General features: G+C 39.6%; 1 protein-coding gene across 3 annotated transcripts; it reads left to right on the top strand.

Annotated features, from left to right (window-relative positions):
- The first annotated feature begins 992 nt into the window (after positions 1-992).
- POU1F1 (POU class 1 homeobox 1) lies at positions 993-12,910 on the top strand. Of its 3 annotated transcripts, none has more exons than XM_052794574.1 (7): positions 993-1,134; positions 3,931-3,996; positions 4,891-5,008; positions 5,998-6,239; positions 8,069-8,233; positions 9,709-9,769; positions 12,555-12,910. In XM_052794574.1, exons 1-7 carry the CDS (start codon positions 993-995, stop codon positions 12,766-12,768), a joined length of 1,008 nt encoding a protein of 335 aa, XP_052650534.1. In that variant the 3' UTR covers positions 12,769-12,910. The 3 variants fall into 3 exon arrangements, with proteins under 3 accessions (XP_052650534.1, XP_052650531.1, XP_052650535.1); XM_052794571.1 differs by having other exon boundaries at positions 3,847-3,996; XM_052794575.1 differs by lacking the exon at positions 4,891-5,008 and having other exon boundaries at positions 3,847-3,996; positions 5,994-6,239.
- The last annotated feature ends 1,912 nt before the right edge of the window (positions 12,911-14,822 follow it).

Genomic DNA, 14,822 nt, shown 5'->3' with positions numbered 1-14,822 from the left:
TGTGTCATTTTTTTCCTTTAAAATTTATGGCATATACATAGAATATGTGACTGTGGTGTACTGCAATAATTTGCATGATTTTTAGGGTAACCTGTACATTCTTCAATGCTCCAAAGTAATTCCAATCTCATGCCAGCAAATCACTTAGTAAATTCTTTGAGAAAAGATCCTGCTTTTACTTAGTGTGTAGCACAATAAAGACCAGGACCTTCTGGATGAGATTGTAGATGCTGAGGTAGCATAAATCACTAATAGGAACTGTGAATGAGTTTTACGTGACACTATGGGTCTTTCAAGAGTTTATCTTGGATAAACATTTAGTGCATCATGCTTATGTAAAGTTACCTGTTCAGAAACTTCCTCCTGGATACAGCTGCTCCATATTACACATCTCTGATTTATACTAGTATATGTTAAGACAAATGATCACTGTGCAACTGCTGGGAATTAGGTTAATTTAGATTATTTTGCTATAGGTTCTTGACTATTGCAGACTTTCGATTGAGCTTTCAGCTGGGTTGCCTTCCAGACAATTGCCCGTATTAGACTTTGGGGGCAGGTGTTAACTGTGGAAACCTACTTAGTATTAAACGTACCTGTCTTATTGCTACTGACTTTGGAGACGATACTTTTATATTTTTTTTTTCTGGTCATTGTTCTTTACAAAAGACCTAATTGAAAATATCTGTCAAATCATGTCTCTGGTTTCCCTCTTCTTCTACCCCCATTAATTGGACACGTATTGTGTTTGTGTGGGAAGGAAGGAGGCTCTATAGCAGTATAGCAATATTGCTGGGAAAAGAACATTAAAATGGATAAAGGGATTTCCTAGTGGTATAAATACCTGCACACGACGTCCCTGTGCTCTGGAGCCCTCCTGTATACCTATATGCAGGTAAAAAGCCTGGAATAGAGTTTGAGCTTCTGTTAATCGCACAGGATCTGTTCTGTTAAAAAACAGGGGCAAGTGGCTCTTTTGCCTGTTGGAGGGTATGACTTGCCAAGCATTTTCTTCATCTGACACCTTTGTGCCCTTGAATTCTGACTCTTCTCCCTCTCTGCCTCTGATAATGCATCACAGCGCCGCAGAGTGCCTGCCGGTTTCTAACCATGCCACCAATGTTGTGTCTACAGGTACTTTTTAAAAATAATCTTGCTCTCAGTATCTCATTTGTAATGCTTTTGGATGATACGTGTTCATTGAGTTCTGCAATACTGAAAGTGTTTGGTATCAATGCTATGTGTGATTGGGACTACATTTGAGTAGAAGCATTTTCACAAAACTTTGCATGATGAGTAAATCAGGAAAACCCCAACTGTCTGTGGTTTAGCTAAATTTGTAGCTTTAAGTTTGTTACAGGATTAAGCTCAAGAATGCTACCAATGCATTAGCTTAGAACAGGCTCAAAAACTGTCACTGTTGTTACGACCATACAGTCTTCAATAAAAAGTGTCATGTAAATTAATTGAAAGTTTATTTATCATGTAACCACAATTTAAAATAATATAAATTACTTTAAATAGGAGTTGTATTTAGAACAGGTCACGTCTAAATACCATTTGGGGAAGTTTTCAAGAAAGAAAAACACTGCTTTACAAAGCATACTGCATACTGAATCAAGACTAAGATTTACATGGGATGTTCAAAATTGGTGGCAGAAGTCTTGTCAATATTTTTGAATTTTGTGTGTTTGTGTATATAATCCAATTAATTGCATTTAAATACTAGGACTATGTAATCATTGAACTCTCTGAGAGAGAGACAGAGAAAGAAAGAGAGTTTTCTTGCAGCCTTAAACCTGCAGAAGTGGGATTCTGGAATACAGGAATTGTTGATGGAAAGCTTTCAGGAACAGAAAAAGAAATAGTTTTATTTATTTGAAATTACGTTAAGGTAAGAATTTTATTTGGAGTCTTAACAAGAAGCTAGCCTTCTCCTGAAATGCATTGGTAATAAAACATCTTAATAGTAAGGACAAGCATTGGTGATAGATAACAGGATCTTATACATTAAGCAGGAGAGTCAAAATATCCTAATATGGCTGTTGGTTAACAGTGGTAGTAGGCAATAGGAGAATTTAAATTTTGTATGAGGCCAAATTTATGTCTCTGTGTCATAGTAGTATTTTCTAGATTCATCTGATTCGTAATAAAAAGTATATGGTGACAGCCAGCCAAAAGCATTTGCTCATTTGCTTCAGCTTTGGGTTTTGATATTTTGTAGTTACCACCCAAGGACAAATGCCACTGTAGTCAGTGAGAATTTTGTTTGCAGGATCACATCTAGCAGGTGATGCTGTGAGAATGGAAGCAGTGACAGAGGGTGCTAACTATAATCAGTAAAGGTTTACAAATTTCATACATAGATTCAGAAATTGTAATGAACAATGCCATTCTGGTGAAAGCATCTAAGGAGAATTTGTGCACAAAGTAGACATGAAAGAATTTTTAATAATGACTTATGTTAAATGTAAAAATTTTTTAAAGTGCATGCAACAATTCTGCATCACAAAATAAAAGTGAATATACTTCTGTTCAAATACTATACCATGTCATACAGCTGATGTTCTGCAGTATCCTCAACAATTTGATTATTTAATTTAAATAGTATCATCCTCACTATTTAATTTAAAATCCTTACTAGCAAGTTGAAAACGCTATTTTTATGCATAAAAATTATAGTCCATGGATTATGAAAGAATAGAAAAAAAACACCAGTAAACACTTAGATCTTAACCTCAACAGAAAAGTTGTATTGCTCTAAATGCATTAGTATTATTAATGCAATCTTTGTTTTGGGTGCATTTATACTAGTATAAGCATGCCTATTTTAGTAGATTTTATATCTGTATAAGTGTATCTAAACAGGACATTTTACTGTTATGATTACAGTTGTAAAAAAAAACATTCTAATCTCTTATTAATTATATTGTTTTGAACAACTAGAATGTGTGCTCTAATGTGCAGTTTCACATATCTGAATGCTCATGAACATGAATTTTTTATATTATACTTTATAGCAGTTGTTAGAGGGGACAGTATATGCATTTCGGTGCCTACTTATGCATGAGAAAGAGTCATATCTCTCATTTTGCATTCAGTAAAAAATTGATTCTTCAGGCACTGGCAATTACTGAGCACAGATCTGAAACATCCCCGTGAAAACACTAGAGATAAATTAATTGTGTGTTTGTTGGTGCTGATGATAGAAAATGTTGATTTAGGCCTAACTTTTTAGAAGAGCCTAGACTCTATCATTCTGTTTCCCTACCACCCTGCTAAAGCACTCTAAAATGGTTTTGGTGGCTTGGCACTTAAGAAAATGCCACTTCTGGATGCCTCAAAGCAAATGTCCCAAACTGCTGCTTTTGGAAACCCAGGTCTTAGGCATGCATAAAATATTGCCTTCCTTAATGTGGGGTTTGCACAGCAGCGAAGCCAATCAATTTTCTGGGAACACAGAGCAAATTTTTATGTAAGATTAAATGAAATGGTGTGTGGAAGTTGGGTGGGGAGAGGAACTGCTCTCCTCCTGGAGAGTTCAATGCTTCCCTTGCTCAGCAGTATATGTAAACTGGGTTATGCCCATAGATTATACTACAAATAATGCATCGAGACCACAGCTTGACAATTTCTGGTCTTGGCTCAGAGGGTATCTCACTATTTATACTGGCAGTTTTGACTGGTGTGACCTGTCCAAGTGTCTGGACTTCCAGCGGCGTTAACCTGACAGTTATGGCCCACAGTTAAACACTTACTGAATGCACACAAAAACTACATACAAGGATACTGTCTGTCTCTGAATTTAAAGGCTGTGTCTTGAATCCTCGCACATTTTCTTACCAGTCCCGTCTGTTTTGTCTTTGATCCAAACTCCTATATGCTTCCATATCCGCTTTGCCATGACAACTTTGGGAAATACTTCGGCAGGCCTTCATTACTCTGTGCCTTCCTGTCATTATGGAAATCAACCATCTACCTATGGGGTGATGGCAGGTAAGAGACATACACTCAACTGTGTGAGCTATTAGCATGTTGATTTGGGCCAGTTTTCCTTTAGAGGGACCAATTCAAGACAGTTGCTTAAAGAAGACAGAACTGGGATTAAGGCACTAGAAAAGGGGTTAGGAAATTAGGGGTCAGGGCCCAGAGTTTCCCCAAACCTCTGCATCGTTTGGGAAATCACTCTGTATCTTATTTCTCTTTACAAGACTGGGACAGCGCTGCTCTTTTTGCTTACCTATGTCAACTGCCCCTGGTGATCATCACTTTTTGAGGGACCAGGAGTGATGTACCCAATATACCTGTGTATTACCAGTACCTGGGGTGATGGAGCCCTGACTGGAGCTATAAAATAAAATGGTGACATGGTGGAAGGGTAGGCAGATCATACAGATGATCATGGATTTTTACACTTGTGAATGTATGCTAGCATCCTGCTCAGTTTTCCATGTCCTAGGCTGAGTAAGAAAGAGGAATTGTTACTCTATGCAAGTTTGGGTAGCAGTCAATGAGATAATGCCAGGAACCAAATTAACACAACCCCCAGGAAATTATCATGACTCAGAGATAATCCAAAATCAAACTCAGGATTTTATTTCACTTAAGAATGAAGGAAATATTAGAGTAAGTCAGCACAGATGAATACATCTGTATAGGGACTTTTTAGGGACAGAGTGTAGACTTCCTTCACGGCGTGCAAATGTCCAAATGCTCCTATTTCATTGTGCATCTATGTGTCTGTAGCAACCTTTCCTGGCATTGTTCACATCACCAGGAAAAGTTAATAGGTATTAAATGAAAAGTATTGCTCAGAAGTTCATTTTGTTTCATTCCAAAATAAATACATATTCATTTTTCTCCTTTTTTTACCCCTACTTTTTTTTTTAGGCATCAAGCCTGCAACTCCAGAGATGCTATCAGCAAGTCTCTCCCAGAGTCGCATCTTACAGACATGCAGCATGCCACATCCCAATGTGGTAAACGGTGTCAGCACCTTGCAAAGCAAGTCCTTCTCTTTTTTAGTCTTTTCCTTTATTCTTTGAGAAAATCTTTTTGTTGTTGTTATCCTGTATGAATACATATAAAACATTCCTATGGGGTTAGAACCTCCAATGCCGGTGAGAGCAATCGGGGCAGTGAAGACAAGAAAAGTAAATGGAGAAAGGTATGGGAGGTTAATGAAGTTCTGAGTTCTGCCACAAAGTTTTATGTAATTTAGAAAATTGGGAAGATTGTTCTAAGAACCTGGAATTTACTGGCTGCTCCAGATACACTGAAGAGTGTTAATATTTCTACAATGATTTCCCCCCCCCTTCAGGTCAGAGACTCTTTAGCTCTATGTACAGTATCTAACAAAAAAACAGCTTTCACTCTTAACTGAATTTCCTTGTTAAGTCTGATATTTGTGAACAAAAGGTAGCATGAGATAGTTTTGGTTTGTCCTTCAGCAATTTCTTTTTAAGCCAGAATGATCATTCTGAATGTGTTCTGGGTTTTGTTTTTTTTCCTTTGAGCTCTTACCTGTGTACTTTCCTCAGACAAATTTTATGCTGAAGCTAAACCAAGATATTATCTTGTCTGAGCATCAAACGGTATTTACATGGAAATATACTTTGTACCAGAAAATAGAGACTGGCACGTTTTATGTGGCTCAAAATGACATACATCCATCAGTCTTGTTGTGCCACTTAATTCCAGCTGAGGCCTTGGATTGTTATTTGTTTAAGTTTGGACCATTTACCATCTTATTTAAGTGCATCACAGTTTGCTAAGAAATAGGATGGCTGTGGCCTGTGAAAGTGGCTGTTGGTCATTTTTCATTTATTGGGATGAGAGAGACCATATCTCCTAGGAGATTCTCACTCTTTGATACTTTTGCATATGTTATATAATAAATATTACAGACATGGATTATGAGACGATGAAGGCATGTTTTCATTGTGTAGCAGTAGAGAATGACTATACTGAGTTTTCTTTTTGGTGTTGCTCAGGTAGCCTGACCCCTTGCCTTTACAAATTCCCGGAGCATGCCCTGAGCGCCAGCTCCTGTGCCCTTGGCCACAGCTTCACGCCCATGCACCAGTCCCTCCTCACGGACGATCCCACTGCCGCAGACTTCAAGCAGGAGTTCCGCAGAAAAAGCAAGTCTGTCGAAGAGCCCGTTGACATGGACTCCCCTGAAATCAGGGAACTGGAGAAATTTGCTAACGAATTTAAGCTGCGGAGAATTAAGCTGGGTATGTGCTTCATGACTGGGAACAAAAGGCTGAAAAATTCCTGTGAAAGACCAATTATTTCTGAATGTTTTATGATCTAGCCTCTGCAGTTGTCTAATCATAACTCTAATCCTGCCTTGCACTGCCAAACTTTTTCCATTCCTAGAAGACTTGCGTGGAATTAATGAACTTCAGCTTTTTGCAACGTAGTACACAGAAAATTACTTTAAACTTTCCTGCCCTTAAATTATTTGTCTTAAGTGCAGAGCAAATTATTGCTTTTCATTAAAGTGTATTCAGTAACAGGTGCGTTGTTTTGCACAGCCCCAAATTTTCTGCGACTTAGGGCAGCACATGCTCTAACTTCTCATACCCATCCTCTTCTCCACAAAATGCTTCATCTGATGGTGCAATGTCATTTCAGTATACAAGATGGGTGACATCCATGGCAAATCTTTCATACTAGTAGGAAGCTTCTCTTCCTGGTTTATTTTCTTGTGCCAAGACACAGGTACAGCAGCAACAAGACAGCAACTTGCTGTCTGATAACTACTGGGGCTGATGCGAGATGGATTGCATTAGAGGGTCTCCAGTGAGGTGCTTGTCTTTCACTGGACAATCATAGCTGAGGACAAAAGTAGACTGAGCCCTGTCTTTCTCACCTGTATGGGATAGAGGCACATTGCAAAGTAAAAGCCTGTCTCACCCTTGTTTGAACTGTACTGAAAAAAAATAACATCCAGTGCTGCAGTTTCAGCCCACTTTATGAATATTGGGTACTCCGAATGAAAAGTACGATTTTGACATTATCACTTATAACATTACATTGTATCATTACAGAATAGGGCATCCTTCTAGCTTTATAAATGTAAAAAAATTACAAGGTTATTACAGGTTTCTATGCATTACCTCAACAGCTAGAAAGCTGGTGTGTTCCATTTGCAGTGTAAAAATAAGGACTGAAATAAAAATTTAGGGTTTAAAATAGTTTTGCAACTTGGTCAGTTTTGCTGTATAGTATGTATTTAATGTCAGCCACAGCAATGGAAAGGTTTGCTAGGTCCTACGCTGTTAATCACTGTAATTATTACTTCACTTTCATCCTGAATTTGAGGGAACAAAACTTCCTCTGATGCAAACAAATGAGATAGAGCCTGTAAGACTGGGCTTAATGCTCTGATGGGAAAAATGCAATTTGCACAGGAAAACTAATCTGAGGTTGAGCTTTACAAGGGAAGACAGAGCTAATATGGGCTGTGTGTCTGAGACTGAGACACGCAGAGTTAGTGCAATCAAAATGGAGGTAAAAAGCTGCCTCGTGAGACATTCAGCATCTAAAGAGATCCTGCCTGTTCTGATGCAAAGACAGAAAGCAAGGATGATGAGCCAGACCCGTGAACATGGCAGATACACATTCAGATCACTGAACAGGGACCTGCTGTTACGAAGTCAGTGTCTGCATGGAAACTGCAGCATTTCTCTGATTGCTTCAACTGAGTTGTTGTAGCAAATAACAGGACACCAGCGGTGCTGCCAGGGATTAGCTTATTGCCGTTGCACCATCTATAGAAAGAAAAATATGGGGTGTCTGGATCCTTCTCAAATCCCTAATCTTGGAGTGTAAAACTCCACTAAATCAGGGTAAAACTCCACTGAAACCAACAGGAGACTGAACATGTCTCTGAGGCGAGCTCAGAGTCAGCCACAAAGACACCTGCAGAAAGCCCATCCTGAAGACACTGCAGGCACACACTGTTCATAAGAGTCAGCAGTGAAGGGCTAAGTGTCTCAAGGAAAGTAACCCTTTCTAGAAAGCTCCAAAGTGACTTTTTTATCTTTGTTTTTGACAGGTTATACACAAACCAACGTTGGAGAAGCACTGGCTGCTGTGCATGGCTCGGAATTCAGCCAAACTACTATTTGCCGGTTTGAAAACTTGCAGCTGAGTTTCAAGAACGCATGCAAACTGAAATCGATACTGTCCAAGTGGCTGGAGGAAGCAGAACAAGTAGGAGGTAGAGAATTGAAATCCTCTAAATATTGATTTGCATTTAAACCAGAATCCTATATATATGTTGAAGGACTAATACACGCCTTCCATAGACTAAAGTTTTTGGTTTACCAGCTTTAAATACTAAGGTGTGCTTATATTAAATTTTGGTTATCGTTTTTGGGTGAGCAAGGAGGGGCAAACTGAAATGCATGGAGGGTACAGAATAGCAGAAACTTCACTTGGCCTACTGGCATTAATTTCTTTCAGTCGCAACCCAGCAAACTAGCTCCAGTCCTGTAACATAAGTCAGAGCCATTATTAGGATCTGCAGGACAGCCCATTTAGCAGTGTACAGGGATTCTTCACTAGCAAAGGACTCTTCCTTCCAACCTCTGGCATATGAGATATGGCCATGGAGGAAAGGATCTGAGTTCAGCTGAGGCAGTGGTCTTTAAACCCTGAAGAAGAATAGCATGGCATAGAGGTTTTTGATGTGACATTTTGCTACTAGTGGATTCCCTTCCTTTTGCCCAGTTACTTTCCAGTTGCAGGAAGAGTCATAGGGTTCACTGGGTGAAGTCTACCTTAGAACAGGTTGGCTGGTTTAAAGAAAATGGGTTGCCTTAAAGAACAGCCTTTTCAGCTGGATGAATTGCAATGCTGGGAAGAAGTATGCCTGGAGGTGACATTGAAAGCCAGGACTTCCACTGTGCAGCACTCACCTAGCATAGGAAGAAAGAGAAGATGATCTTAATGCTACTTTTTGGATTTGCTGTTGTATTCAACATTGGGAAATGTTGTTAAACAGCTGCTTCTGCCACACACTTCAGTTTCCTTTGAACAAAAGGTGGAAAGCTTACTTCCCCTGTAACTGCACTAGAAACTGGAGGCTTACCTAATGTGGCCAGCACATTGCAAGAATCGCTTGTGAGGGGGTTGTGGTGGGTAGCAGCTGCTGACTGCCTGAGCAGCGTTACAGGCTTGAGCTGCAGGGTAAGATCATGCATGCAGGCAGCGTCCTCTGAGAAGTGAGGGGGGAGTTGTCCATCAGAAAGTGGGGTGGAAGAGGCAGATGAATAAATGGGGTTGGGAGCCAAGGCTGTATTTCTGAAGAAAGAGGGTGAGGTAGCCAAGGGGTATGGAAATGGACTCCATCTCCCTAGACTGCACACTGCAGGGTAGGAGGAACAAGGTATGTCAAAGGAGGGGGCTGAAGTACAGCTCAGCAGGTACATAGGCACAGAGCCAGTGCTGTTTGCAGCTTTATTGGTGGCACACCATTTTTGCTTATATGCATTTACAGGTGGAGGTAGAACAGTGACCAACCATCCTAAAGAAAGAAGTGCTCCTATGTGTGGTCCTGCTCTTATTCAGCGGCATTAGCTGTTAGCTTTCTTCTGTCTTCAAAGAAAGGCACTTTTTTTCTGGAGATGATTCTGCTTCTTTTCCATTCTCTGTGGAAGGTAACTGCCGGGTTTTGTTTTGTTTTTAATACAGCTTTATATAATGAAAAAGTTGGAGTGAATGAGCGGAAGAGAAAGCGCAGAACCACCATAAGGTAATAAATATTTAGGGTGTTATATGTTAGAAACCACTTTGGCTAAGATGCTTCTTTTTGCTGGGTTCAAAATCAAAATGTTATTTTCTATTAATGAATCTCTATAGCTAGCATTTAAAAATATTTCACTGTTTTAAAACATTTCAGTGGAAAATAACAGCATAACTCTCCAAAACCCCAGTTTACTCCAAATATAATATTTTCCCCAATTAAAGACTTTTTTCAACATATGACAACACACTTTAATACGAAAAAAAAAATTATTCCAATTCTGCCCAAATTTTATGATATCTATATAGTGAATAAGGTATCAGAGCATTCTTATTTTCATTTGGGGAGGTTCTACATTATACCAAAGTAAATTACATTATTCTGCCAGAGAACTGAGGTCTGGGAAGTTTGAGGGCAGATTTTTACACCTAATACTACAACCCTGTCCCTATCCTCTGTCACTGGCTTCTTTGGAGTTCCCAAAGAAACACTTTAATGAGCTAAAGGGAAAAAACAGGGAGTTGTTCTGGGAACCTCCTTCTCCTGTTTCTCACATCTCAGGTGGCCAACATCTACCATCTATCTAGCCTCAACTCCACATGGAAATCAAGTAGGCTGGTAAATCATATTACAAAAAAACAAATACCAAATAGGCAAAATGAGAACATGGGGTATTTCCTTCTTCTTTAGATATCCCAGACTCTGATAACCTTTGGTGAAGAAGAATTCACTCAAGGGGGCCTCCAAGGAGCTGTAATATTATTCCACAGGAAGGGAATTTGTCTGGCTCCGGGCACACCCCTGGTGCTGTCAGGCCCTACCTGTTACAGTAAATTGCCTGTTCTTTGAACAGGGATCCTTCCCGGTATGCAGTGCCACCTGCCAGAGATGTAAGCTGCTTTATAGTCCCACAGCCACAACATGTACCTTCTCCTCTCACATTCGGCTTGAGACTTGTCTTTTGAGTTATATTGCCTTTGATATAAGGAATAAAATGAAGATGTTATTTCTCTCTGACTTTTTAAATAAGTATTCCTCTGAGGGGATGCTTCTCAATTAGGAGTGAAGTGGGGATGGGAGATGCTTCATAGCTCATTTGCTAATCACAGCACCTCACAAGGGATGAAGCTTTACTCTTGGGAGGCCAGTTTCTCCTCTCAGCTTCTCTACAAGCCGTTAAGGCCTTGAGCGGCCATGCCAAGACCTTGCCCAGTTTATGTATTATGGCCTGCGTGAGAGCTGTGAGTCGAGAGCATCTCTGCCCTAGGTGTTTTCTCCTGGCTAGAGGAGCCCGCTGAAGTCTGCTCATCTAACGTGGGTTTTGGTGTTGTTTTTTAACAGCTATTGAGGAAATCAGTCCTCATATTAAGCATTTTTTAATTATTCCTGCTTTTACGTCTAACCCCACTGCACTGGGAGTATCAAACACGGCAGGTTGTCAAGGGCACAGAAAATTGAGGTGAAGTTCAGGACAAAATCTCATGATTTTGATGAGTTGTTGATGAATATGAATTGTTCCTTTGAAGGCATATAGGACCTCAGTTTGAAGACCTCAAACTAATCAGGACTTTATCCAAACTGCAGCCTTACTCGTAGCAATTCTTAATGGATGTTTGAAGGCAAACTAGAGGTAAAACAAAAGTCCCACTAACCAAATTAGGTTACTCGTACCCTGAGCAAAAACTACTTAATTTGAATTTGCAGAAGCTATTTTATTTTCTGCTTTGATTAAAAAGCCTAAGAAACTGTTAGTCGAAACTAGTGATGGTTTTATAATTCTTTGTGTGCAGAACATCATGCTATTAATTAGGGAGTTCTCGTAATGTTACTAAATACTGCAAAATAGACCTATAAATGAAAGACCAACAACGTGTTACAGATCAATTAATGAAATAACTAGAACTCCAGCAGATACTTTGTATATTTCTGTAACAGAAATACCTGCACCTCATTTCCAGAATAATGCATGAAGTGCCCCCTTGTGTCCAAAGAAATTACAGCTACTGGTGAAGCCAGTTTTGGGTGCATCCTGTTGGCACACAAGCGTGTTGCAGATACTCTTTGTTTCCTGAGAACATGTAATACAAACGTTAAGGAAATTCTATCTGACAATAAGAAAAGATAGGAGTCTTAAATTATTTTGTTTATTGAACCACTCAACTTTGGTCATTGCTGATTGTGAGGAATAGATTAAGGCAGACTTTTAGAAAATGTGATTGCTAAAACAGATTGCTGTAATCTCTGTGATTTCTAGAAACACTAGTGCCCTCTCCATAACAAAATGAAATACAGAACTTGAAACAACATACATTTCCCCAGTTGTAACTGATGGAGCTCTTCCCCTTTGTAAACCCAAATGATGTGACACAACCAGGTAACCCCACCGATGTGCATTTGCTTAACCCTCACAACACTGCTGTAACTGGGGCAGAATGGGTGGTCAGGCTTGTTCCAATTCCCGTGATCCTGTTCACATCTAGCTAGTAGCTGTGTCTCCTCAAGAACACCAAGAAGCGCAAACATTTCATGATTACCACTGAAATTGCACTGAACTTGATGCTGGTTTTGCCTTTAAATTACTCCGTGCTGAAATTCTGCATGATGTCATGCTGTTCATGTCAGCAAAGGGATACAGTGTACTTTAAGTTCTGGGGGTTTCCTTTACATAGAAAAAGAGGAAACAAACCAAGTCACTATCTTCTGTGCTCTTACTTGACCCTTCTCCTGAACTAGCGGTGAAAGCCTGAATGTGCCAGAAAAGTTTTTGAAGGTGACGTTTTATCCCTTTATCCAGTATTGCTGCCAAAGAAGCCCTAGAAAGACACTTTGGAGAACAAAATAAGCCTTCTTCTCAGGAAATTATGAGGATGGCTGAGGGGCTCAATCTTGAGAAAGAAGTTGTGAGAGTTTGGTTTTGCAACAGAAGACAAAGGGAAAAAAGAGTGAAGACAAGTTTACATCAGAACACCTTTAGTTCTATTATCAAGGAGCATCACGAATGCCGGTAAAACTTTCCATGTATAGATGTGGATTTCTGTTTTGCTTTTTGAAAGTATTTTAAATACTATGTTGTTTAAAAAAAAAAACAAAAGAAAAGAAAAATCAGTAAACCACTTGTTTCTCTTACAAGCTAGTGAGCTTCAGATAAGGTGTGTTGTGGAAGACCTGATTTTAATGTAAAAGTTTGGAAACAAATTAAATGCTACTGCATATATTTAAAGAGTTGGAGGTCTCTGCTTAACTGCAAGGAACCTATTATGCATTGTTCAACTAGAAATGCTTTCCAAGTTGCACAAGTAGTTGCAGGTTCCCTGTGCTGTGCCTTTCTTGCATCTGTGGTACATTTAATAATTAACAGAGAACCCCATGTAGGTACCCTAACCATCAGGAAACAAAGCCTTCGTATTGTATGCGAAGAAAGGTTACAAAGCTTGATATCAGCAGGTATAGTGTTGAAAGTATTTTGCCTCTGCATGTCCATGCATGTGCTTTACCACACCCTCCAGCCCTGCCCCACCCCGTGCTAACTAGCTAACTGCGCTAACCTTTGAGAGATTGTAAGCCATTAGGCACATGGCAGGGTCCCATCTCCAGTGGTGAACACTGAGCATGAGCAAGAAATGAGAACTTCAAAGAAGAGAAGGTGAATAAGTGACCTTAAACAAGCAGTGGTGACACTGCGGAATATCTAGTTATGGCCAAGAATGGGATATACCCATGGGATCTTATGGGACTGCCACTAGATCTGAGAGCCAGGTAGCAGAATGGTACCTGAAGACCTGCCTTTCCAAAGAACGGCTCAGACTCAGCTACCCGCTTACAACAGCTGTACACCTCTGAGTGAATCAGGTAAATTTCTTGTGTAAGTTCAGGACAAAGCTGTTAGAAATGTGCAACAATTGTTGTCATTGTTTACAGTAGAGTAAGCTTACCAGTACAGAGGTGTCACCACTGTTTGTACTGTGTGCTCTGTCTCAGTGTACCATTTGACTGCTTTCAATGGGTGTCAGGTAGAAGTGACTTTTTTTTAATGCTTGTTATCAGAGGTAATTCTTGCTAATTTATTATATGCCTTAAAGTTTGATTTGGATAGGCTTAGCTATAAAAATTGGGATACAGTTTACCTTACCTTAAGACTTTGTGACCTGTGGGGAAAAAACTAGAGAATTATCAGGGGTTTTATTACTTTGGGCTTTCTCTGCATTGTATTTTTTTCTGATTAAATCCATGTGTGGACATACTTACACCAGAGATAGTGTGTTAAGCTAAAAAAAGAAGGCCCTTGAGCTCTGAAATAAGTACCCATACAAAGCATTTATTGCACTGCACATTCCCACTCTCTTACACCCCACTAATCAAAAATAAACCCTTTTTCATCATCCTCTAGCCTAGAGAGATAACTGTGGGGTTGGGGGGGGGGGGAAGCAGTGCCAGAGCTCCACCTATCAGAAAGACAGGCACTGAGAAACTGAATTAATGACTGTAGTACTCACTAGGGATAGATTAACCAGCCATCTCATCAGCCCTGCTCATTGTTATTAGAATAGCCCATTACCATATATGTATTTTTGACTGTTTTCCCAGGACTGAAATTGAGTACAAGCAAGTAGTAATGGCCAGATACATGTTATTTTTCCATAAAACAGACCTGATGATTTAGAAAATGTCTTGATAATAGGCCCACAGAAAGCAAGAGGAGTTTAATGTTCAAGACCACTTAGAAGCAGCGTGTGCAAGTTAAGTGCTCTCTCTCTAGTGTACGTTAAATTATCTCTGATACCTATTACAGTGACCATGGGCATATTCAGCTATGGAAATCAGGCTCCTGGATTTAAAAAAATACATTTTTATGGATGAATGCATTGCTATAACCTTGATTTAGAAGAAAACTTCAATTTAATAACTCAAAGGGGAGAAATTGTGCTAAGTACTCTCTTCAGGCTGTTCTCATCACCAGCATAGCTCACCCACTGCAGGAGACCAAGTGGTAGCTTTTATCCACCACATGTGTATCGACAGATCATGACTTTCCAAAAGGATGCAAGATAAATAGTTAGAAGAT

This window comes from Harpia harpyja, chromosome 8 (genome assembly GCF_026419915.1).
Source record: "Harpia harpyja isolate bHarHar1 chromosome 8, bHarHar1 primary haplotype, whole genome shotgun sequence".
In the NCBI taxonomy this organism is placed as follows: Eukaryota; Metazoa; Chordata; class Aves; order Accipitriformes; family Accipitridae; genus Harpia; species Harpia harpyja.
The sequence above is the reverse complement of the archived record's forward strand: the minus strand, read 5'-3'. Positions and strand labels throughout refer to the sequence as shown.

What these genes read in the sequence shown, in the direction of transcription:
- POU1F1 (XM_052794571.1), top strand. Translation starts at nt 993, where the DNA reads ATGACTTGCCAAGCATTTTCTTCATCTGACACCTTTGTGCCCTTGAAT. An exon ending in CACCAATGTTGTGTCTACAG is followed by an intron (nt 1,135 to 3,846) that starts GTACTTTTTAAA and finishes TTTTCTTACCAG; the next exon opens with TCCCGTCTGTTTTGTCTTTG. An exon ending in GTCAGCACCTTGCAAAGCAA is followed by an intron (nt 5,009 to 5,997) that starts GTCCTTCTCTTT and finishes TTGCTCAGGTAG; the next exon opens with CCTGACCCCTTGCCTTTACA.